General features: G+C 44.7%; 2 protein-coding genes across 2 annotated transcripts in view; both read right to left on the bottom strand.

Annotated features, from left to right (window-relative positions):
* Positions 1-24,456, bottom strand: part of LOC104283916 (desumoylating isopeptidase 2-like) — a 57,839-nt gene extending 33,383 nt beyond the window's left edge. The window contains exon 1 of the mRNA XM_009882169.1: positions 24,400-24,456. Coding sequence (XP_009880471.1) covers positions 24,400-24,438 — 39 coding nt within the window. The 5' untranslated portion in view covers positions 24,439-24,456. The remainder of the gene's footprint in view (positions 1-24,399) is intronic.
* The window catches only part of LOC104284176 (synaptojanin-2-binding protein-like), a 152,313-nt gene that overhangs the window by 88,973 nt on the left and 38,292 nt on the right, over positions 1-25,048 (bottom strand). The window lies entirely within an intron of this gene.

The following is a 25,048-nucleotide window of genomic DNA, read 5'->3' on the forward strand; positions in this document are numbered from 1 at the left end:
TGTGCTGACTTTGGTGGCGCCTGTTCAAAATACCTCATGGTGCCCATGATAGAAATTGGCCGTGTGCCATTAACATTAGTTCGCTATTGCAAAACTAAATAAATATTTATCTCTTAGCTTCTGAGAAGGGAAATTCTTCTCCAGCATGGATAGGGAAACCCTTTCACAATGTGAGCTGAGATTTTTTTCCTGGAGAGTTTCCAGGGGCCATGCCTGGCTGGCAGTGTGCCTAACCAGCTTAGCTTAGAAAAATACTGGGAAAAACAGATTCCCTCAGCTAACGACTTGTTCTTTTTTCCCTCTACAGTGCTTTGTCCTGTCTTGGATAAAACCCTGCAAATACAGTGCCAGTTTCACACAGTGTCTCATCTCTCTGTATTATCTTTTCCTAGAAGAAAAAGGATACTAGTGTATTTTTGCCATAATCATACACTCTCTCTGCTGTTCCAGCACAATTACTGAAGAATCACGTTGCAGTGAGATCGCCAGATTAGAATTTAAAGGATAAAACAGAAAGCAAGGGACTTGAATATAGCAGTGATAAAATACTGTGTGCCGTAGAGATTCAAATACACCTTGCCCCCAAAACCCAGTTTCTGCTGGTCTGAAGAAGACAATGAAAGAGTAGAGCAAGGATCATTCCCTTGAGAAGGGAACTGTCTAGAAGAGGGGTAGCTGCATAACCTAGAATGCCAAATTGGGTTGTTGGAATAATTATCTTCTACAAAGCACAAGACTGATATAAAAATGATGGTCAAGGAAGTTCAGATAGAAACTCGTTTATAACCCATGACCCAAGGGCTTCTATGCTGAGTGATTTTAGCACTGTTTAAAATGACCAAAGATGCTAACCACTAATAGTTTTAGAAATGAGTAATCATTTCTGATTTTCAGCATTTAGCTATCGGGTGCCGACAAACTGCTTTAAAGCTACTTTTGCGCACCACCCCCCACATGAAAATGCAACAGAATGATTAATATGCGCAGCATACCATGACAACTATGAAAAAAATTAAAAAGCTGTAGGAGTATCTTAATGACTCTGATGTAATGTGCTCTTCTCTGGTTTGTCTGGGTGCTACAGGGGATTTTTTTTTTATTATTTTTATTTTTTTTTCCCCCCAAGGATTCCCACTGTCTTTATTTAATGAGCAGCATTGGGCATGCAGCTCTGAAATACCATTTAATAGCCATCCCTTGCTGAAAGACAGAGATGACACTTAGCAGCAGTGCCTGGCAACAAATCATCAGCATTTAGTACTATGAAAATACTATTTCGGGTGAAAAAACGTTTCAGATTCAGATGTAGGTGTTTGTCCCTTCAAAGGGACAGTCTCTGTGCTTGCTTCTCCCAAGGGTCACACACCCTCTTGCATAGGGAAAGACACAAACATGCCAAAGTGCAGCTTCTTTGGAAGACACAAAATCTATCCTTTCTTACTTTTCCTTGCCCCCATCACAGCATGTACACGACCAGCACTGGAATATCATTTGGGCAGCCCTAAATATTTCCCTTCTTCTGGGCATAGTAATAGTTCTACACCTCTGCTAAGGCAAAACTTCTGTGCTAGACCACTGTGTGTTGTGTACATCTAGAAACAGACCTGAAATGACCCTAGTGATTCAGCCAACTGGTTTCTTGATGGACATGTATCTTACAGTATCTCTGTATCTGAAATGTGCCCAGTGAGATCAGGGATTGAAGGGGAAGAGGGAAGATAAGGAAATACTTCAGTGAGATCAAGGAGGATAATTTGCCTTACATAGCAGGTTTCACTGGGAATATTCCTTCACCTTCCTCCCCCCATTCGTATTTATTTCTATAAAAATCCATTAGATACTGCAACTGCGTATTGGCTCCTATTTATTTTAGTGAAAATAGAAATGGTTGTACATTTGTACCACGGCATGCAAATGGTATTGCCTGCCAGATCCCTCAGAGACCTGCCAAAAAAATTCTCCTGCATGCAGAGTAGACATCTAATCTGAACTATGGCCAGGCTAATGTAGGAGAAAGAGGTAAGCACTGCAAATGCCTCATCTAGCACACAACATCCTCTAATATCAAAGACATCTGCTCTCAGATTAAACTATCACCCTGCTTTGGCCCCTTTTAAGAACCTTCTAGACGCCCAGATATCTATTGCAGAAAAACAAGGCCTTATTCAGCCCCAGCTGACAATGGCCCACTGCCTTCCTCTAATTTCTAGCAGTGATACAGCACACTCCAAGCACACCCCCATTTTGATTAGTACCAAAAATAAGAGCCTGTGCTCTTAACAATAGGACACTACACACAAGTCATATTCCATATTCGCCCAAAAATGCTCCTGAGGGAACCAGAGACCTAAAAAGTCACCACGCTCTTTCCAAAGTGATCCATAGGGCAGGAGAACAAGAGCAGAACTCCATACAATCAGATATGGCTACAAACACAACTCCCACAAGAGATGAAGGGTATTCTACAACAGATGTGGATCTCAGTTCTCCCAAGTTGCTTTTCTTTAAGTTCACTCATGCAAGCTAGGGAATACAAATGGTCATAAACATATAAATTAAGCTAATTATCCTGCAGAGGAAAAGAAAAGAAAGATTTCTATTCCTATAAGAGGGAAGTATGTGGACACTCCAGCAATGAAAGTCACACAAGTGATGCATCATACAAGTGAAGAACGAATTGGTCTGACACCATTCAGTTCCCACTCCATATATCTGCCTTCTCCCAAGTTAGATGAATGTATGCAAGAAGTAAACAGATTCATCAAACAAATAAGATCAGCAGCCCAGCCTGATATATTTATCTTATGTGAAACTTTCATTTGCTCTATGAAGTACGAGTTCAGTAGCATTTATATAATTCATTTTACTGCGCTTCACTTTAACACCTCAAAAACCTTGCTCAGCCTCTCTTACTGGAAGAGACCAAAAAGAGGTAAAAATTAGTCAGTATAAAACTTCACAGAGGAAACAAAGTTGTATTTGACTGGACATTATGACCAAAGGAATGTTTGCATCAGTGGGAGATCTCATCTTGGAAGAGGTTGGGGTCGCCAGATGGAGTTAACAAACCAATTGCTGTTTGCGTTCATCCTATCAGATCAACATGAAAAGCAGCTTGTAATCTCTTGGAGCCACAACTCTCTCGTTCTCTTTTATACAGTGTCTTCGTGAAATATGGTGGAATCTTCATGGCTAGGGCTTATAGTTGGTATCACAAATAGTTCATTAACAGCAGGACAAGGCAGACACCAGTGTGCTGTAATCAGGAAAGCATTAGCTCGTTCCACAGGAGAATGTAGATAAAACTTGCACAAGCAAATAGGATATATATGCTCATGCATCACATGTGCAAACATAAATACAGTCTGTACGTATACAGTGAAGAGAACAGCAGCATTTTAACTCTCTGGCTTACAGGAGGTGTCCTGCTAGCAATAAACAAACATGCCCAAGAGTGTGTACAAAGCCAGCCATAGATAGACTGAAAAATCAGCCTCCTTCCGGATATGCCATTTTAGTAATCAAGCCTAGAAACAGGCCCAGTATTACACCAAAGATGCAGCGGTATAGATTTGTCCTTGGCAAGTCTCCTTATGGGAATAATTTTCTCATAACCATCCTCCTCCAGAACACGGTCACTTGCTGAATCCCTAAAAATGCCTATTCTTTCTGTGGCAATAGTTAGCCTGCTCAGAGGACAGCCTCCTTAGGCAAGTTCGTTACAGAAGATGCAAACTTCTAACTCTCCCCCAGACTACCTTGCCCTCCAAAGTGTATTGGCACATTGTGAACCATGAAAAGAAATACACAGCTTGGTTTGCTACCCTTCAGCAGCAGCTATTTCCAGGTAACCAAGCACGAAAACAGTGCTGGATATATAAATACCAGCCACCAGTGCATCTTATTCATCTCTCTTTGTAAAAACCACCATGCACTGTGACACAAGCTTCATTTCTATTTTGTGTAATCATGTAGCCATGGTCACTACCTCACTTGAATGCTAATACTACTGGGGTTTGGGCATCTATGCTTGCAAATACCTTCTTTGCTTTCCTTTCCAACTCCATCCTAGGACGGCACAGGCTCTTCTTCATCTGCGTGATGAGATGGCAATACACAATGGATGTGAGCAAGACCAGCCTGATGCTGAGTCGCTGTGTCGGTGCCAGTTCTAAAGAAAAACACTCCCTCCAAGAGAAAGATGCTGACTAGGTTCAGCAGAGAGATGGGACAGAGAATAACATACAAGCGAGCCTTTGGAAGATGGTGGAAGTAAACAGGAATCAGTCTTGGGATTTAAAGCCTTAAAAACACCCAAGCTTTAGGAAGCACCTAGACACTCCTTTTCTATGGAATGTGGAACTGCTTGGCATTGTAGCACTTAAAGCTTAGTTCAACCCTGTTCACATAAAAGACTTGGACAACAGGTACTCAGAAATTAGGGGTGGGAAAACCTCAAGGTATCCAGCAGAGAGCATTGCAGACAGAGAGGTCTCTTACTGATCATTCCCCATCCAAATTATCTCAGGACCCTGTGCTTTCAAAAACATTGTCACTTTTAGCTTCTAGATAGACCTAAAACAGAGAAGGACAACCTCTCCAGTAACACTTAGCTACTTTTCTGACACGTTGGAGGAAGGATTGAAGAAGTCTGTAGGGCCAAGTGATAGCACAGCTGTAAAAGGAGAACTCAGACCTCGCATGGCTGTTGCAGAGAAAACAAATGAAATTTTTGCATCAGAGCTTTCTTGCTTCCACCAGAAGAAAACTGGTGAGGTTCCCATGCCTGATCCTCACACTTTTATTTTTGTAGAGTGAAGAAATCAGAAAAGGCTCTGTTTAAAGTTGACATGGATGAGTGTATGATACAGATAGAATTAGCCCTGGGGGATCCCACGGGCAGAACAACACTTACCCAAGAGTAACAGGAACTGCAGGCACAGAATAGCTGAATTACTAATGATCATGGGCACTCTCTCACATGAAGTGTTCCTGGGCCCTGAGCACCAGAATGTAGCAATGGTAATGCTTATCTTCTAACAGAGCCAGGGAATTACAAGTCTGCAAGCCTGGCATCTAGACTGGATTAATTAGTAGAAGTGACAACAAAAATGTAGCATTAACAGAGAATAAAAATGATCTTTTGGGTAAGGGTCAATATGTCTGCGGCAAGAAGAGGTCCCCTGACACCCACCTCTTAGTATTCTTTGGAGAAATCAATGATCTCATTAACAGAGTTAACATTAAAAAAAAAAATTACATTCTTCAGAAGGCATCTTTAAGGAGCTAGTAGCTAGTCATGAGACAGAGATACGTTGGGGTTCTGCAGGTGGCATGAAAAAAGCAGACCAGAATTGACTATTGTGTCAAATATTAAACCTATCAAAAGGAAGCCATTTAAAAAAAAAGAAGAAAAAAAGGCTTGGCTTTTCACCACTAGGTAGTAGACCTGCAACCTCCCTGGCAAGAGATGTTGGTACAAAAATTTCCATTTGTTCAAGAGAACTGAATGGAAATAAGAGCCATCAAGGATTAGTGAAGAGACAGAGGTCAAGCTCAGAGAAGCCCCAGAGCTGAAAATGTTTGGAAGCTGTGAAAGTGTTAGAAGGAAGTGTCATGTATGCTCATGCTACTGTCTCCAACAGTGGGCACAAGCAGGCACTGAGGGAAGAAAAATAGTATTGGACTAGATGGACCCTTGGTCTGAGCCAGTTTGGCCATTCTTATGTTCGTGTGTTCTTCTGTGTATAGAATGAAAACATTGAAAGGAAGCCTTGGAAATGAGTTCTCCCATCATAACACAATGATTTAAAAAAAAAAAAAGAAAAAACTAACAGAAAGGTTTTACTTCCCAGAAGAGAGGGAAAAATAAAAGAGGACCTGTTTCAAACATGCGTCTGAAAGACTCTGGGCAAGCCTTATGAACCACTGGAAGAGAATCCGCCTCATGCTTTGATAGTCAGGATACAGTTTAAGCAAAGGTTTTCAGATTACATTGTAATTGCCCAATTAGCTCTTGCATGCAAAAGGGATTCTCTTGCATTTATCCATATCCAGCAGGGCAGAAATCCAAAGCTTTCTGCCCACTGTGGATTTGCTCTTCCAATTCATTAGGATTAGTTTCTTCACCACCCACACAATTCTCTGAATCTCTTCCTCCCCTCCCTGCCCCATTGCCACCTGTCAAAGTTATAAAGATGATTGGTGCTTCTTAAAAGCAGCACAGAGCATCTTTATCCATCTATTTACTGACAGATGCTTTCCCCCCCTCCTTTGCTAGACTAGTTCTTTCCAAAAGCCTGCAGTCTGTCAAGCTGTCCCCAGAGCACATATGTACATGCAGTGTTTAACCACATCATCTCCTGTAACCCTAGCATGTAATGTCACTGTTCCTATCCTCCCCAAAATCCTAGGTAGCATTTTATTTTGACAAGTCCCAAGTAAAACACACGAAGATTTTCAAATCTATTGGCCAAATTAAATAGCTTGTGTTAATTGACCAGCATAAAGACTTCAGGCTGGCCCATAACAATCGTGGTTTTTTTTTCTAAAGCACAGGATAAATGCATGCAATCTTGTTGTCACAGAATCTCCTAGATTGGAAAAGACCTGTAAGATCATCTAGTCCAATCATTAACCTAACACTGACAAGCCCACCACTAAACCATGTCCCTGAGCACTATGATCTACACCACCCTTAAATACCTCCAGGGATGAGGACTCCACCACTGCCCTGGGTAATGTGTTCCAATGCCTGATGCCCCTTTCACTAAAGAAATCCTTCCTAATATCCAATCTAAACTTCCCTTGGCACAACTTGAAGCCACTTCCTCTTGTTCTATCACCTGTTACTTGACAGAACAGTTTGACTCCTACCTCACTGCAACCTCCTTTCAGACAGTTGTAGAGAGTGATAAGGTCTCTCCTGAGCCTCCTTTTCTCCAGGCTAAACAACCCCAGTTCCCTCAGCTGCTCCTCCTAAGACACGTGCTTCAGACCCCTCACCAGTTTCATTGCCCTTCTTTGCACATGCTCCAACTCCTCAATGTCCTTCTTGTGGTAAGCCGCCCAAAACTGAACACAGCACTCAAGATGCAGCCTCACCAGTGCCAAGTACAGGGGTAAAACCACCTCCCTGGTCCTAATGGCTACACTATTCCTGATTCAGGCCAGGATGCTGTTGGCATAGCCAGCAGCAGGTAGCAATCAGTGCACCATACCAGACCAGAGAGTTTCCTGGCGATGTCCCTGACACGGGCCCCAGGGAGGCAGCAGACCTCCCTGTGGGATGGATCTGGTCGGCATCTAGGGCCCTCTGTTCCCCTCAGAAGAGAATCACCTACAACAATTACCCTCCTTTTATTTCCAACAGTAAAAGTCCCAATGCATGAGGCTTCCTCTGTGTTCTCATTCACCTGCCCCTCAAGTTCCAGAGCCTCATACCTACTGTGTAAGGGCAACCGGGAAGCTGAGGGCAGCTGGGGAGGGCAGCTGGGGAGGGGTTTGCCTGCCTCCCCGAGCAGGGACCTGTTGCCATTCCTCTCCATCTCTTAGGTCCCCTCCTTCTGCCTGAGGGCAAGAGGGGAGGGGATCCTCTGCCACTTGGGGACCCTCAGTCTGCTCCCTCGGCCTCAGGCTGTGGCTCCACCAGCCCATCCCTCTCGCACACCCCCTGACAGTCCTTAACCTTTCCACCTCCTCCTTCAGCCCTGCCACCACGCTGAGCAGACCCTTCCCCTGCCCACAGCGCACACAGGCGTTGTCTTTGCTGCCCTCCAGTACGGGGACGGGCTCAGGCACTCCCTGCAGCCAGAGACCCGCACGGCCGCAGGTCTGTGTGGGAGCTGTGGTTGGGTCGCAACACGCCTTCCAGCGGCAGCTTTTGGCCGAGCGGTAACCAGGTCGGGTCCTCCTCCGGGAGGGCAGCGACTACTGGTTTGGCTCTGGGAACAGGAGGGGACCAGTTACTGCCCATCGCTCTTACCTGTGGGGCCGGTGGCACCCTCAGCCCCCCGCGCCCCCTCCTGAGGGATCCCGGGTCACCCCCACGTGACACACACACACCCATCGCTCACAGAGCTGGCTCCGCCCCCGCCGCGTCACAGCCCCGCCCACGCGCTGCCGGCTCCGGCCCAGGCCGGGCCCTCCTCCCGCCTTCCAGAAACTTCGAGAAGCCCCAAAGAGCGCCCTCTGCCGGCACTGCCGCCGCCATCCCCTTCCCCGGCGCGGACTGACCGCGCTGGAGCGGCTCCCCTCGGCATGTTTGCAGCTCGTTAAGCCAAGTCATTGGGCAGAACTAGGACTGAGCGTTTCTCCTTACCTCTTCCCATCTCAGTGCAGGCCCCATACAGAGTCATGAGAAACAAAGGGAGGGGAGGCATTAATCTTTCACGCTTTGGCTCATCTACCCCTGTTTACTAAGTGGTATCTTTTCAGAAAGCCTCTTGAATTGTATCACCAGAGCTGCTCTGCAAGTTAATTGGCTTGGGATGAACCATCCCTGATCCTGTTGGCATGACACTACGACGTGAAATCCTAGGAGCTTTCGTTCAAATTGGAAATCGTGATAGCAACAGAAAGCCTGCACTTGCATTTTAAAAAAGACTGAGTGCTGGAAGAGTCCTGACCAGCAAGTCCCTCCAGTGCTGGAACCTATCTGAACTCCAGCAAAGGGGAGCACAGGTAAACTGGGAAACCTCCATAAAATGCTTTGCTTTGAAGTGTCTATCACAGTCCTTAAAAAGAAATCAGAGCGTTTTCAGCAGCCACCACTGGAGAAGAGAAAGAACAGTCTCACAAACGTAACTCCACTTAAAAACGCAAGAGATGGCACAGCAACAATGCACCTAATCATAGAATCAGAGAATGTCTCAGGTTGGAAGGCATCCATAAGGATCATCAAGTCCAAGTCCCCGTTCCTCGCAGGACTGCCTAAAACTAAACCATAATGACTAAAAGCGTCATCCAGAGCCTCCTTGAACTCTGACATGCTTGGTGCTGTGACCACTTCCCTAGGGAGCCCATTCCAGTGACCAACCACCCTCTCGGTGAAGAACTTTTTCCTAATGTCCAGTCTGAAGTTCCCCTGAGGCAGCTTTATTTCATTTCCTTGTGTCCTCAGTCAGATGCATCAGCCTCTCTGCATGCCAGTGCCTCAGCTGCAGAGTGGGAATAACAGCCTTTTACTTCTCCAGAGAAATACTGGGAAGTACATTAGAGAAGACTGAGAAAGGATCATGCGCTGGAGCGGAGAAGGCTAAACAGATCTCTTGAGTACCCTCCTGCTCCAGCACCTGCAATGGCAGCACGACACAGAGATACTCACATCTGCTTTAAACCAGCAAGTACCATCAGCAGGCTCTGGAGCTCAGAACTGCTCAGTGGGAGCTAATGTATCCTGGCAAGAAGCACGGCATGCAGCCCCCTCATGCTGCTTTGCTTTCTTACCCACTGTTTCTGCATCCTCAGTCCCTTGAACGACATCCACCATGCTGCAACGTGCATGTCTGTCATTTGCACGCCATCATCTCAAGTTCCTTGGGCTTTCCTGACAGAGTTAAATGAATAGCAAATTGAGCACTGTCTTTCCCTCCCCCTTGCTTCACTCTCCCCTTGCTTTTGTATGTGCTGAAGTAAAAAGCTTCCTCTGAATCAGATTTCAGCTGTCACAAATCCAGCAGTTTTCTCCCAGGAAGTCTGGGTGCTAATGACAGAAATAGCAGCTGCCTCTAAGTACTTCATCTGCTCTGTGGGGTCAAAGGGCGGTAAAAGCCAAGGGTAGGAGCAGGTGTGTGGGTTGACTGATTGCAGAACCTCCCCAGGCAGGCTGTAGCGGGGAAGGGAGGGGGACCACCTCCTGATGGACAGGAGGGCCAGGGACAGCCACCCAGGCAGCAGGAGTGGGGCTGCCACGGGGCATGGGCTCACCTGGACACAGGTCAGGCAGGTGCTGCCCCTCGGCCCAATGCTCAGAAACCCTGCTACTGCCTCTCGTTCCTATGGGAGTCACATCAACCCAGGTAGTTACACCTCAGATGCCAAAAAGTGGTTAGGGTTTTAACCTCCCAAACATCCCAGAAGCATCACCTCCCACCCCAACAAGAGCACTCTTTCTCTTCTTACAGGTGAGACAACCCAAGGCAAAGAGATTGAACTGACTTGCTAGAAGCGCGATTGAGGTGGAATCTGGGACTAAAGCTTTGGTATTTCTTTTTCTCAAAATCCAGTGCTTTACTCAAAATGAAGGTTTGGTTGTTCTCGGCTAGGGTCCAAGGACATGCTTTGTTGGCAGCATTACACAATCTATTTAGAGCTTTTTGATTCCCACATGTTCAAAGCACTTGTACTTTTCACAAAACACTGCGGTGTCATTGAACATGATGTTATGTTTGAACTGAAAGGAGGAAAAAAAAACATCTCTATCTATTATTACACGTAAATAAGAGTTGGGCTCCTACAATCACGCTATCTTAGTAGAGAACGAAATATGAGTAAGCTTGACCCTAGCTGTACTAATTAGTGATGATCTATCATCAATTTACTGAGAGAAAAAAACATGCTGTCAGATCCACCAGCATTTCTTTCACTCTGTATGAAGGCATCCTGGGATAGAAGGAAGGGTAGAGGAGAACACAGAAGTACCCGAGGACCTAATCATGTCACAGGGAAACTAAAGAGCACAGTTTAAGTCATATGTATGGTCCTGCTTTAATAAGTTCACCTGCCTGCATCACCCAAGACTTCCCACAGTAGGATTTTAAATGGTGGCAGGAAAGCATAATATTGCCTCCACTTGTCAGCTTCAGCAACTTAGCAGAAACACATTCTTACTGGAGCCTTCGGAGTACTCCAGAAAACTTTTGCAAAGGGCGCAGGGTCTGGCAGTGTTTAGTGAGAGCTACCACCATGACACGTGCCAGCTGCAGGCTTTGCAAGATAGTTTAGTGAAGGTATCTTGTGCCACGTTGCTAAGAGAGGCTTCAGGACCTTTCTTTTTATTTGGGTGATCCTGAGAGTATGACATTACTTAAAATGCTTCTTCTGCAGACAGGATGAAGAGAACAAATTTATTCCTTGTAAAAACTGCCCTACAGATGAGTGGAAAGTAGTTTGTTTTCAGATCTACTTCAATGTATGTTATCAAAACTAAACCAGAAATAAAGTGCTGGTGCCATTCCATTGCCACTAGAGTACCTCCAGCTAGAAGGAGCTGGGGGTCAGGTTCTCACGTCTGAATACTCCCAACAGTAAGAAGCACCTTGATACAAGCTGAGTGATTTTCTTCTTTCACGCCTACTCTCTGGTCTGTCTCTGCTCAAGCTCTCTTTCAGACTGGCCTACAACCTGCATACAGAGAGCAGGCAAGCCCTAGAGCCCCACACGAGCTCATGTGTCTCACTGTTTCTAGAGCAATGGTAAGCAGCAGCATCCCAAAGAGAGGCACAACAGCCACCCAGCCAGCAGTCACAAGAAATTAGTTGAGCCCCTCAGGACTTAAAAGCCACCCCGGTACCTTTCAAGGGAGTTAAATACATAGGTGTTTTTACTAGTAGGTGCTCATAACGAGCAATATACCTATACTGCAGTAGTATTACAGTTCTAAACATATCCAACTGTACAGCACCAGTTCTGTTGCAGGATCCATGATGCAAGCTTAACTTTCTCTTCTGGTTTCCCAGTTTGCACGTTTATTGCCCCTGCTAGCACCAGGTCATCTGGTGTGGGACTCAGATGAGATAACTATCCCTTCTGTGCGCTTAAGTTCTTTGACAGAACAACAGCTTTACAAACAATGAGTGGCAGGGCACTAAAACGTTTCTGACTCAACTGAAAAAAGAGTTCTCCATGCTTCATGGGCAGTTCAGATGCTTGACATAAGGGATATTTTGATGATTAATAATTAACTGGCTGGAGCCACTGAGAGCCCAAGGACAGATGCCTCTGGGAGCTGAGGCTGCACTGTGCTGACAAGGTTGGTGTGCCCCTGGAAGTCACAAGCCTTTTCAAGACACATTGCCTTTTGTCTCCCAACACAGAGGAAGGTATTATCCGGCACTTCTCCAGGTGGCTTTCACTATCCTTGCCACTGGGGGACCAGACCTGCAATGATCCCTGCCAATTCCTGGTGACAACTCACCTAAATGAGATGCATCATTAGAAGCCACATTCATGTATTTAATAGGCTTTAACATCAGCTTTAATGAGACACCTCTGAGACCTCAGGAGAGGTAACAGGCAGCTGGAGACATGCTTCAAAGTCCTGTGGGTATGTGAAGTAGAATTCAAGTTCAGAGGCACCAAGTACAGGATTTTTAAGCACCTGATGTATTAGAGACTATGACATTGTTCTTTACACTAACTTTAAAATCTCCATCTGCATAAATTTGTTTGATCCAGCAATAGCTTTAACTGTATCAAGATTATCCAAACCAGCAGCTGCAATAGGCACTGAACTGCATATCTCGGAGTAATTACACATTACAAAGGGAATCCTTGAAGCATTTCAATAACATGGCATATTACAAACAGAACTTAAAAAGCCACAGATGGATGTGTGATCCTCCTAGCATAACTTTACTACAGAGAAGGATTTGGAAGATATCATGGCACTTTTATTCCAACTTGCTTCCTTCTTCAATGCCTTTCCCTCAGAAGCAGAAGGTATTTTAAAGAGTGTTGAAGCAGTTCAAGTTCGGTTGACCCTGTGAGGTTGAAGACTGTGAAATAGAGAAGTATAAGGAGTCTCTCCCTCCCCATCCCCTTTTCTCTTGCCTCCCTATTCAGCTCTCAGATGAAGTGTTCCCTCCCATTAGCTTTGCCTGAATACAAGGGACAGAAGAGCACGCCTAGCAGTCAGGGGGGGACGTATGACCAATCCAATTAAGAGGGTGCTGGCACAAACGCCTTTCTGTCCTTCCTTGCCCCCCAAGGGGTGTCCTGCCTGCTTGCCTGGCTTTGCCAAGGCCTCTGGCTGCCATGATGCAGAGCATCTCCTGCCAGCAGCACTCTGCCCAAGGGAGGAGACGGAATTTGACCGGACAATAAAAACTGAAATTTTCATGGATCCATGTGGTTTGCATTCGTTTATCCTTCCAGAGGCTTTTGTTCAGCAGAAGTCACAGGTCTTTTGCTTATATTATGAGACCTATAGGGAAAAAAAGGATTTGTAGTACTTCCTTTCTTCTGGTCCCAAGAACACCTTAGCTTGAAATGGACCCATTTAGTTTGCCCCTGTTTCTTCTTGGCTTACACTGGAATTAATCTACTCTGTTTCAGTTTAGTACAACCCATTCCTCAATGCATTGTGCCCCAATATTCTTGAAGTAGCAAGCACATGAGGCACACTGCTCCAGCAGCAGAAAATAGAAGAGGCCTATTCCACATCCCAAAGAACTGCCAAAGAGAAGACAGCCAGCTGTCTTGGATAACGAGCAGCCACAGAAATTAGAGTGAACAAGGTTACAACAAATGGCACTGCAATCAAGAACAATGAATGTTACAACTAGAGACAGATGGTGGGTGGATTTCAGCTCGGGACATGCATGTTTAGCTCTGTCCTCCACAGATTTGGAAACCTCCAGCACTGCCTTCCTACCTTTCCACAATGCCTCCATCACAGGAGTACTCTGAAGCTGCAGTAGCCTGTGTGTTCTTAGAACTGGGACAGGCTCAGAAAAAAGGCTGCACAAGTAATTGGCTCTCCAGGTTAGGCAGCCAGTTAGGGAGGAAAGGGCAGAAGAGATCCTCTCAGGGCAACAAAGCATGATATCTGTCTAAAAATGTCCTGAAGACAAACAAAGCAATAGGAAGAGGGAAGAGTAAGGTTGGCCTCTACTTGCCAGGAGGAGCAAGCGCTTTCTGCTTGTGCCTGATAACCTGATTGGGCCCTCCCCCTGCCTCAGAGGGAACCAGCCTGGTCACCCTCTCACAGTGTATCTGGAGGCAGGCCTTCTCAGTCCTTCGTGGTGAAACGGTTTTCTTTCATTTAAAGTAAAGAAAAGATTCCTTTCATATAAAATACAGTGGGCCAGAGAACAAGTGTGAGTAACACTATAGCCTGGCTCCAGCCTGGACGCCCTCCTGGACTGGCTAGGATCCACTGGAAACATCCACTCTTCTGCTAAGTGAGTATTTCAAACAAAACCTAAATGTTTTGACACAAGAGACCCGGGACAACCAAATCCAGAGTTTCCTGCTGTCTGCTCTTATGGCAGACCTGCGTGACAGGGCAGTTGTGTTCAACTCCCTCAGGGATTTTAACCAGGTTTCTGTCACTGCAGATGCATCAGCACACTCGATGGTAGAAGTCGAATGCAGAACTACTACTGATCCTCCCCCAGCATATAAGTAGCGCTCATGTCAGAACCTCTGGGCATGTCATGTCATCTCAAATTCCCTAAAATATTCAAGACATCTCTACAAAGTTGATAGCTATGAAACCAGATCCATGAGGGAAGAGACCTGAACCTTTCCTGAGAGGAAGCCAGAGGTCAGATGGATATCCTACAATGGCCCTTGATGTCTGTGCTTAGGCAGCTGAATATAGCCTTCTGTTTTCTAGATAAGTGATTTGCTAAGAAAGCACCTCAGCCCTGCCTGGAAATACCTACAACCTAGGCTTCTTCTTATGCAACTAGAAGAAACCTACTGAGGCTCTTGCCCCACATACTGCCCAAGAGTGCAGGTTAATGACAGAGGTAATGACTTATCAGATTAGTCCCATGGTTAACCTCTTTTTTCTGTCGCTTCGCCCATTCACCAAGCTAATCCAGACTGGGGGAAATTGCAAATACAGGGCAATTATAAAATCATCTGCTTCAAGTAGTCCCAAACAGAGCAAAACACACAGATAACCCAAAAACAGATGTCTAGAAGAACATCATGTACCTAAGGAAAGCTAACCTATGGCAAAGTCTATAATTCACTCTAGAAGGCAACACTGGGCTCCTCACGCACTCCAAACGCTGAAGCAGCTATCAGCTTCTAGGAAGCTTTTGTTCTTGCATCAGCGTCCAGTATAAATTAATCATTAGCAGAAGATCTGGAAGAGAACAGCAAAGGGGTTGATAGTTCCTTGTGAGTTTAAGTAAGACTGCATGGAAAACACAGCAATAGATCCATGGTTGAAGATTCAGCAAACCATGTTATCAATGGAACTCATGCTGTGCCAGGTCCTCCATCTCCCAGAGATGTGGATCTATCAGTAGTAGCATGGCATTTGACCCATGTGTTGACCCACGAGATGAAGGCACTTACTAAACAGGCTGAAATGCTTTCAGCATTTCTAGCGTCTGACGCTTGCTTCTGTAGATAAGCTTTCCTACGTATCAGAGATCATTTGTAACCCACAGCATTTCTTCTTCCCTTATCATTGCTTTTCCAGACACATTAAGATTCATTGCTGAAAAACTAAGTTACTAATTAAAACAATTTTCCACTCTTACGACGTAGCCTCATATTTTGCTCTGAGATGAGAAGTCTCACAGGTTCACATGGTGATTAGATAAAGCTCTGAAGTAAGGAGATATCAACTTCCACTCCTCCAGATCTTTCATACTGAAGAACATCCAGTGTTTACCTAGAATGGTATCAAACATTTTTTTCTTTCCTAACAGTTTGAGTTCATTTGCTAGAGAAAGAATCATCAGACTTATGAATTTTGCTTCTTTTCTTCCCCAGCAGAAATATAGATTTTATGTATTGATTGATCTCTCTGCCTCTCTCCCCAGCTTTAGCTACGTCATCTTGGCATAATGACAGGAACAAGAGAGACTGAAACAAACAATTAGAATAAGGGCAACCCAGGTCACTAACATAGCTTTCGGCCCTAGGACACCCATTTAAATTCAGTTCATTGCACTAATGCACAACTATATACCTGCCCATCACCACGCTTAGAAATGGATCTGACAGCTCTTCCAACTTAGTAGCTCTGTTTCTATCACTAATGCTCAGCTGTCCCCAGCAGAAGCTCCCACCACATGTATAACTGGTCCCTGTGGGCTGCCACAGTAGGAAGCTGGATGACCAGCTGAGCCATGACACCAGAGCAGCTCAACCTATAAACCAGGGATGAGGTACAAAAGGCAGAAGGGTCTGCTTTGCTACTGCCAGCGTAAATTTATTTGGTAGGAGAGTGACAGTCTCCAGTACTGTCAACAAATCAGCTTCCATCAATACTAAGAGGGTTTTGTTTGTTTGTTTTAAAGAACAGCCAAGTGACACTAGGAACCTTGACAGCCTAATGAGCCAGAGGCTAAATCTTGCTGACAGAAGTGTCATGTTCTAAAAGGAGTCTGCCTTGCTGTCTGGGGAAACGCCAAAAAGCACCAGAGAAAATTCACTGGAAACCAGCTTCCATATGGTTTCAAGAGGAAACAATCATTTCGCTCAGAGTTGCTCAGAGACAGGCCAGGGGATTGTGACTGTGCCTGTAGACGGGGTTAAAGGACAACTTCCAGCAGCAGCAAACATTTTCTGTATCTCCAGGTTAGAGCTGACCTTACCTTGAGCTCCTGGGCTTACACGTGAAATCCTGCCCATAAGACTCCTGACTGCAAGAGTTCAGGCTGCCTTGAAATGAATACTTTAGGGACACTGAGTCACATTGTCACCCGCAGGAACTGACTTGAGCCGTGATGTGGGAACTGGACTAATGACAGGACCTGTGAACCTTTGCTCCAGAAGCAGAGTTCACACATTTTTAACACTGTGTTAGCTTTCCTAGGTTCTCCTCACTCATAAGGTTTTCCTATATTTGCTGAAGTAAAGGAGAGCACGTCGTGGAGCAGTTCTCCTTGTGCATGCAGGACGAGCAGAAGTGAGAACTCCCCCATTGCCCTGGATGAGTCAGTTCAAGTCAGTCCTCTAGGCAACAGAGCACTGGTTCAATGAGCTTTCTGATGGTGATGAGTGCCGTAGCTGGAGATAGCAATGCTCTGTGCACAGTCAAGAGATAGCTCTTAAAACATCTCATGCATAAGCAGAGTAGTCAGCTAAAGCACTGCAGAGCTGGACAAGAAGAGCAGTAACATGGACAGGTAGCCAGCTTGTCACCCTGACAACATCAAAACAGACTGTTCCCCTGATGGATAACACATCTCCAGGCTGTTGCTAAGACAACAAAAATCCACTTATTATGCATAAATGGGCACACTTCATCATTGGACTTATTAACCCAGGCCATGCCACGCCACTTACTCTTTTAGCTTCTTAATTGGTTTAGATCAGATGCCATGTTTGGATTCCTTCTTCTTGAAGGAATGGACTCAGCTGCAGCTCAGTGTATTAGTTTTTGTATCTTTTCTTCCTCCAATTTATTTCCTCTCTCCAAAGATGCATGAGAGAAGGGATGTCTACTTGCATTTCATCATTTTCTCACAGGCTTGAACCAGGCACAGTGCTCGGCATCACTGAACTGCTTTCCTTTCCCTCTGCTCCTGAGTTCTAGTGGGGCAAGGCAGCAATCCCTCTCTATAACTGGCCTGCCTGAGGTCAGCCTATTGCCACTCAAATTAAATTGATGCAGTCCAGGAGGAAAAGAGAAGCAGAAACAAAGCCTAGTTTTCCTCACATGCCCATGCTGCCAGGCTGCCCAGCCTGATTTATTTGAAAACTCTAATGTACTGCCATCAGATTTGCCATAACACTTTTTTTTATTATTATTATTATTTTCAAAGTCAAAAATATTTGCACTGGGAAATGTTGCATCCAAGAAAAGTGAAGCAGTCTGGACAGCCCTCTCGTATCTTGGGCTCAGGACTCTGCTGACATCCAGAGAGCAGCTTTCTCTGCCTTCTGTCTTATTCGCAGCAGTGGTCCATCTGGTTTCTTTGGTTCTAACCAAGAGTCTTCCCAGAGAGATTTTGGGCCCATAATAACAAGTATCTTAGTATGCCATTACTGTTACAGATTTTGCAGTGGGACCATTACTTTACCTGAGTTATTATGAACCCTGGATCTATTATGCAGCATAAACATAGTTTAACAGTCTAAACTCAGTCCTACCAAGAAAACAAACAAAAAAACAAAAAAAACCCCAACCCACAAAAAATAAAATCCAGCCAGCACAAAAGGTCAACTAAAAGCTCTAGGGAGGCACAGAAAGCAAGCATCTGAGATCTACCTGATCCCTCACACTACCATCTATGACTGACACTATGTTCAACTACTCTTAGAAACAAAGACAGTTTAGCACTTACATAGGACATGTTATGGCACTGTGGGGAACCCATTACTAGACACCAGAAACCTGCGATCTCACCATTCTGTTTTGTTATCTAGTATGCTGTACTTTATATGGCTTGAAGACAGCAGAATGAATAAGGCTCTGGAAAAATGAAGAGTCAGTGATAAAGTAAAACTCCAATGCCAGTCTTCCCCTTTTCCTTCACATATGTAAGAATTTACCTTTGACCTTATCCCCACAACAAGCCTATGAAAATCTTCCTGAGCCAGGGCTTATTCATGGAAGAGGGAATTCTTATGAGCTTTGAGAATCGCCACTGAATAAATAAGAATATGATACACCTACAGAGCCCTTACAAGAACATGGCAAACTTTTAAGTGAACAGTGTGTTTTGGAGAACTGAAGTGATTCAGATTTGGCAAATAGTTTTGCCAGAGATGACTGGCAAATATTTTAAGGAAGAGTCAAAACATTTCATTCAATGTGTTTTAAAAAGTGGTGATTTTGTTTCAGAACAACTTTTTTTATATACCTATTAGGATCTGCCAGAATTTAATTAAAATCTCCCAAAGGCAATATTTCACATTTTGCTCTCTGTTTGTTATATACATTCAGTTTAGCCAACATATGAAGGAGGAAAAAGAAAGAAGAGAACCTAGTGGCTCTCCAGCACTTAATCTTTAAAGACCACAAGTTGCTCTATTGACTTAGAGCATCTCTTCAGCTCATTGCAGCAAGAAATTCCACAGCTATCAACCTACTTGACAAAAAAGTTAAAAAAAAAATGTTGTGTTGTTTTCCATGTGGCTTCCTGGAATACCAAATAGAGTCAGGTGATGCTGCACTTCTCTACACATAGCAGCTCACAAAGAACTAACAAGTAGTGCGGAGATGGGACCGCCGCCTGCAATAGGATTTCTCACTCCTCTGACTAAGTGAGCTGAGAGCATCTGAGACCTCTACTAACAGTAATCACAAACATGCTGACATTTTTCTGAGTAACTAGACTTATTCTTTCCTCCAGAGAGATAATAAAATGTTCCATGATCTAGTCAGTGCTTAAAACAATCACTTCACAGAATGAAGTGCTCTGCTCGCAATCCTGTTGCTGTTTCTAAAATAGATTCAAAGGCTCCTTATGAAGCTAGAGGTACAAAGCACCTCTATTCCTTCAATCCCAAAGCATTTAATTAACCCAGAGAAACCAGGACAGTGGCCAAGAGTCTCAGTCTCTCTTTTCCACTTGCACAGGAAGCCAAAAAGGGATGCTAAGATAGTAAGTCTGTGCTGGTTTTCAATGGTACACACAGGTCATCATCTCCAAATCGTGTGAGCAATGGATTTTAAAGCAAAATGCTGAAAATGACAGATCTGAAAAGTGCAAAGGGAAAAGTAACTCCCACCTCCATAATACTATTTTGTAGCAGAGAAGTTGGCTTAAAGCACTAAAGTTTTATGCATTTATTCTGTGGCCATACAGACCCTCTAGTTTTATGCCTTTTCACACAGACAGCTGGTGTGTCCACCTCACACAGGGACTCTCTCACAATCCTTTTCTCAGAGCACATAAACAAAACCCAATTTTTGCCCTATCCCAGGGTCTGCTGCAGCCTCCTATGTACAGGTTCCCATACCACAACTGCGTGTCCAAAAATCCTACCTCCCTCCTTCATGGGATTGACAGAAAAGCCAGACTGCTTCTTGCAACTTCTCCTTCTTGACCCAGCACCCTCCTGCCAGCCCTCAGCCCCTGAGCTCTATGCAGAAGCAACTGTACAATGACAGACATTTGTAGAGTTGGATGGAAACAACCTCATCAGAGGTCTTCTCCCCACATAAGCCAGTCACAGGCTGTGATAATCCTCTGACCATCCTCTGCTGGAGGACCACAAGCTGATTTGCTACACAGAGCATGGTCTATGTCTCTTGGTGGTACAACAGAAACTACTTCTCCTCTCCCATGGAGGAAGATAAACTCATTACAAACCTTTATGGTTTGCAACACCATCTTCCTCCTTCTCTCCCTCCCCAGAAATGCTCCCCTCTGTGCAGATGCAGCCTCCCAGGATGCTCTGTTCCACCACACCAGTAAAAATCAGGAGCGAGATTCATTTTCCTGGAACTCTTGGAAACTACATGCATGACTATAAGCTTTTATAGCCTCAGCCCAACATGCCACCCTTACTTTAACACAGGCTGCTTGCCATGATATCACAAACACAAAACAGGGACCTTTATGACTGCCACGGAAACAAGAATGCTGTTGTGTTTGTTTTTCTGTCAGGGCCACTTGGATGATCCACTCAGTGGTGTGATGGAGAAATAAAATCTGATGGAGAAATCAAATCTGTGACACCATCACCCACTGATCAGTGAAGCAAGAGACACCCCAGTTAGTCACCTGCAGCGCCATCCTTTGCCATCAGCCATTGGCCTTCAGCCATTTAGCTGGCAAATTATATAAAGAATTGAAAGAATATGGGAATACCATTATAAATAATTACATTTTGGGTACCTCTCTGAAGTTGGAAGTCACAGAGAAAAATCTCAGAGCTAGTGCATCTACAGGGACCTGAATCTTACTTCCCTCTCATTCGCTCCAGAGAGAATGACAAGTAATGTCAGTGGAATCAATGCAATAACAGTGGGACAAGGCTGAGAAAGAGACTTGCCCCTCTTGTCCAAACAAACCCTACATCATTTCTCCCTGGCTCCCCATTGACCAGGGCTCTCATTCTCCTCTGCAGCACATCTCAGGGGCTCATTTTCCCCAGCATAAAGAGTAAGCAAAAATACCAGTAGATCAAAATGACCGTTTTGCATGTTATCAGCTGCAAAGACAGTGGAAATTCAAGACAACCCTATCTGTAATAAAAGAGGGACAGCAGTGATATGAATATCTTTGCTTTTAATTTGATAGCGTGAATGTGCTATGCAATAAGCTGAAAATATTATGAGAGCCCCCAATTTGAATCTCCGCCAAGAGAACTATTTTTAGTGGAGTGTGTTTAGCTTGCTTGTTAAAGATTTAAACCCAGGCAATAACAGCAGTTACTCTTCTGCCTGATTTAAGTAGGCAACATTTATTAAAGTACAGTGATTAAGTCAACTATTCCAAAGTAAGCCACAAAGACTTAAAGCGATGAGAAAACAGGATGATATCCTGGCCGAAGAAAGTCATCCCTGTGATCTAAGTAAGATCTGATCCATGATAAACAGCTTATTAAGACAGAGTGGAGGGAAGAGAGCTGCAAGTTATGAAGGGGAACTTGATTTATCCATCTGAAGGCAAAGTGATAACTAACTGATCAGAGCAAACTCTGTCATAGATCTTATAGACCTGGTTATTTCATGCAGGTCTCCAAAAAGCTGTTGGCTTAGAGTAAGTCCATGTGAGAGCTGGATTCAGATTGGGAAAGAGATTCACCCATGATAAACCCCCTGATCCACATTGTTATTCTGTGTTCACACACCTTAAATCAGAGTTCAGTACCCTGCATATTCACTTTTTAAAATGACCTGGTTGAGCAGCAAAGTTCTCGTGCTCTGTCTGTTTTGCGAGTGTCTAGGTGTGTACAAGCCCTTTAGCAACAGATAAAACAGGATATAATCACCCCCCATGCTGGGGGTGAGGGAAGTTGCTTTTGATGATGATATTCTGAACACTTGGAATACCCAGTGATTTTTGCTCAATTCTTTTATGCTGAAGAAAATAAGTCTACAAATAGATCTACCTGCTTCAGCTATTTGTGCAAAACACCTCATTAAATAGAAGCACTTTTTTCCTAAAGAAGCCTGGTACATATTCGATAGGTAAAAGGATAAATAGCTATAATCTTTGAATATACGAGACTACACAGAGTGGGTATTTCATGGCTGCACAAAGCCCATAATTGAACTTCTGCCCTAGGGGTAAGTTTTCCCGCAGTGTAAGTGCTTCCAGATGCCATACAGGGGTCATGTTCCTTGTCAGGAAAGCAGAGCTTTACATCCAGTTAACTGTTATCCCCAGCTGTCTTTTTTTTTCTTTTTCATTGAGGCTAGTTTTCCAACAGTCATTCAAGCAAATGTGCTCATTTCCCAGTTCCCCCGCAATTCCCCACCACAGTGTAACAAAGTGCAGATTTTGCGTGGCTACATTCCAAACTCCGTGGTGTTAAAATCATAGCAGCAATGGAAAAGCATGTAGCCTCAATAATCATAATGTAGGACTTGAACTAGAGGTGACTCAGTGGTAGTCAAGCAGATGCTATATGAAAATAGAATGGTTTCTATGTACAGAGTGGTTAACCCATGGAGTTAGTACTCACGAATGAAGGTTTTCATGGCTTGCTAAGCCGCAAAAATTACTCCGTCTGAATTAAACTGATGACCTCAATTGAGTTCACTGTGTCTGGGTGTCTATCTCAGACCACAGTGACTATGAACAGCAAGTCCCTTCTCCCATAATTCCTTTGGGCTTCAGCTTTGGTGTCAATCACATGATAAAAGGCAAAGACCATGTCCATCCAGTATATGGATCTCTTCAGCTCAGTAGCAAAATATTCACTGATTTGGGACACCTCAACAGTGGCTGAGAGAGGAAAGTTCAGACCACAGCCTGCTGCAGAACAAACTAAAAAAATTGCAAGGAAGACAGCGGATATAATAAAAGGGCAACACAGCCCCTTTATCTTCCTCAAAGTGTTAATGAGAAACTCTTGTGTGTGCATTTGCAATGCCAGTCCCTTGTTACCCAGCACTAGCTACCACCTGCTTGGGTTACCGGACCTGTTGGTTGAAGAACAGCCTGGGGGAGTTCACAGTTCAGGCTGCCAAGCAACTGACCATTAAACACTCAAGACCAAAGTCTAGGGAAGGATTTTACACCAACTTGCTCAATTTTACCAATAATAGCTCTGGAAGAGGCAGCTTCAGGTCATTGCAGTTGTGCTTTTCAGACTGTCCTTCAATACAGATACAGTCCTACCTAAATAGCCCTTACCACTCCTTCTTCCCTCAGAAAACAACCCAGCTTTTTTAGTCAACAAAAGATCACTTAATCGTAATAATAAGAAGTTTGACATTTACAGCAACTCACTCCTAATCTCTTTGGTGTCGATTCTCTGGATTTCCCCAACAGGGAAACCCACGCTACTCTGTGGGCTTCCTGTTGAAAGTTGTCGCTGCCTGATGACAACAAGCAAATGTATGCCATAATCTCAAAGGTCTGGAGCTCGGTATTTAGAGCTCAGTAAACATCTGGGCCTCCTAATGTTGTATTTTCCCCAGCAAAGTTCACTAAACTTTTGGAAGATCTGAAAACTACTTTTTTATTATCATTAGTTCATAAACAAAAAACGGAGGAGAAGTACATCATCATCAAAATGTTCCTCATCTAAACATAATGAGGTACTTTAAAAAAGGTAGACAATGCCTGTCCTAAGCTCCTGTCAGACCAGAAAGCAAACAGGTTGTGCCAAGACTTATTCTCTTTGGGGGCTTGTGCCAAAGCTAAGATTTGGATCTTCTGATTTGTTAGCACAGATAATTCCCACTCACATTCCCCCTTGCAAGAGAAGGGCAAGGAAAGCTGCTTGCTACACTGTGAACTTTCAGGAAACATTGCCAAGCAGCATGTCCCGGTGCTCCTCCCTGTGCTGAAACTTCACCAGTTCAGAGAATTTCCTACTCCTCTTGTTGCAATTAACCTTCAGAGAAAATTATTAACTACAATCATGCATATGGGGGACTGATCCAGATTATTAGCCTAGAAACTATGTCCTTACTGCAATTCTACTGTTGTTTCTCCTCCCTGGATGAAATCCTGACCCCTTCCCCACAGCCTGGCAGTGCTTGCCACTCAAAATTAAAGGACAATTATCTCCAGCAAAGAGACAGGTGATGACATATCCTTCCTTAACGGGGACAGTGGAAATTAAAAAGTCCTCCCCTCACCCAGTGCTGCTCCTGAAAGATCCTGCAGAAAATCGGGCACAGTTTTACCTGTAATCTCGCCCAATATGCTAAATATTTCAAAGAAAAAAGCTGGGGTCAGCATCATCTCTGACAGCCAGAACATGATATGCTTGGATGAGGAGTTTGGGGCGCTGGGGATCAGCCTCTCTGGGGATCTGTGCTTGGCTCCTCTTCATACAATACCTGCCTCCAAGCACAAACTCCCCCCCGGCCCCACTGCCCCCCCTCCCAAATCAGTACTGTTTCATACTCACCATGTCATAAACATTCAGAATCACCGGTTCATTTGCCATTGTTGATTGCAGTAGAGGCTGGATTAAAACCTTTCAGTCCCTGCCAGATGTGTGTTGCTGCCCCCAGGGTATGCTTTTACCCTGAGCCAGATAGAAGGAAATGCCTCATCCTACAGCCTCCGAAGGAAGGAGCGTGGAGGGAGGAGGAAAGGAGGGAATTCTTGCGGTTGGGGGGGGTAAAGTTGGTTGCAGGGAGGCAGGAAGGCTTGGGCTGGGTTTGCTGGTTGTATAGGGTTTATTTTACCCGTCCACAGCGCGACAGATCCGAGGTTTCTTTCTAACTCTGTAGCTCGGGGTCTGTAGACTCATACACCACTGTAACCAGGCACCGTCCAAGCTTGTAAATCCCAATCCACAGAAGACAAACAGACTCTCGAGCCCAAAGATAAGCCCTCTTCTGGCTCTGTGAGGGAAGCGGGTGGTAGCGCGCGCGCGTGTGTGTGTGTGTGTGTATCTCTCGGCGTCCTTCTCGGCAGAGCGGCGTGCTGCTACAGCAGTACGCAATAAACCGGGGCACCAAGGCACGGAGGGGGTCCGGAGCCGGGCACCGATGTCCCTTCGGCGGGCAGAGCCCGGCGGCACCCCGCGCCCGCGCCCTGGCCCGCTAGCA

The sequence above is a fragment of the Charadrius vociferus genome, unplaced genomic scaffold, assembly GCF_000708025.1.
Source record: "Charadrius vociferus isolate BGI_N301 unplaced genomic scaffold, ASM70802v2 scaffold50, whole genome shotgun sequence".
In the NCBI taxonomy this organism is placed as follows: Eukaryota; Metazoa; Chordata; class Aves; order Charadriiformes; family Charadriidae; genus Charadrius; species Charadrius vociferus.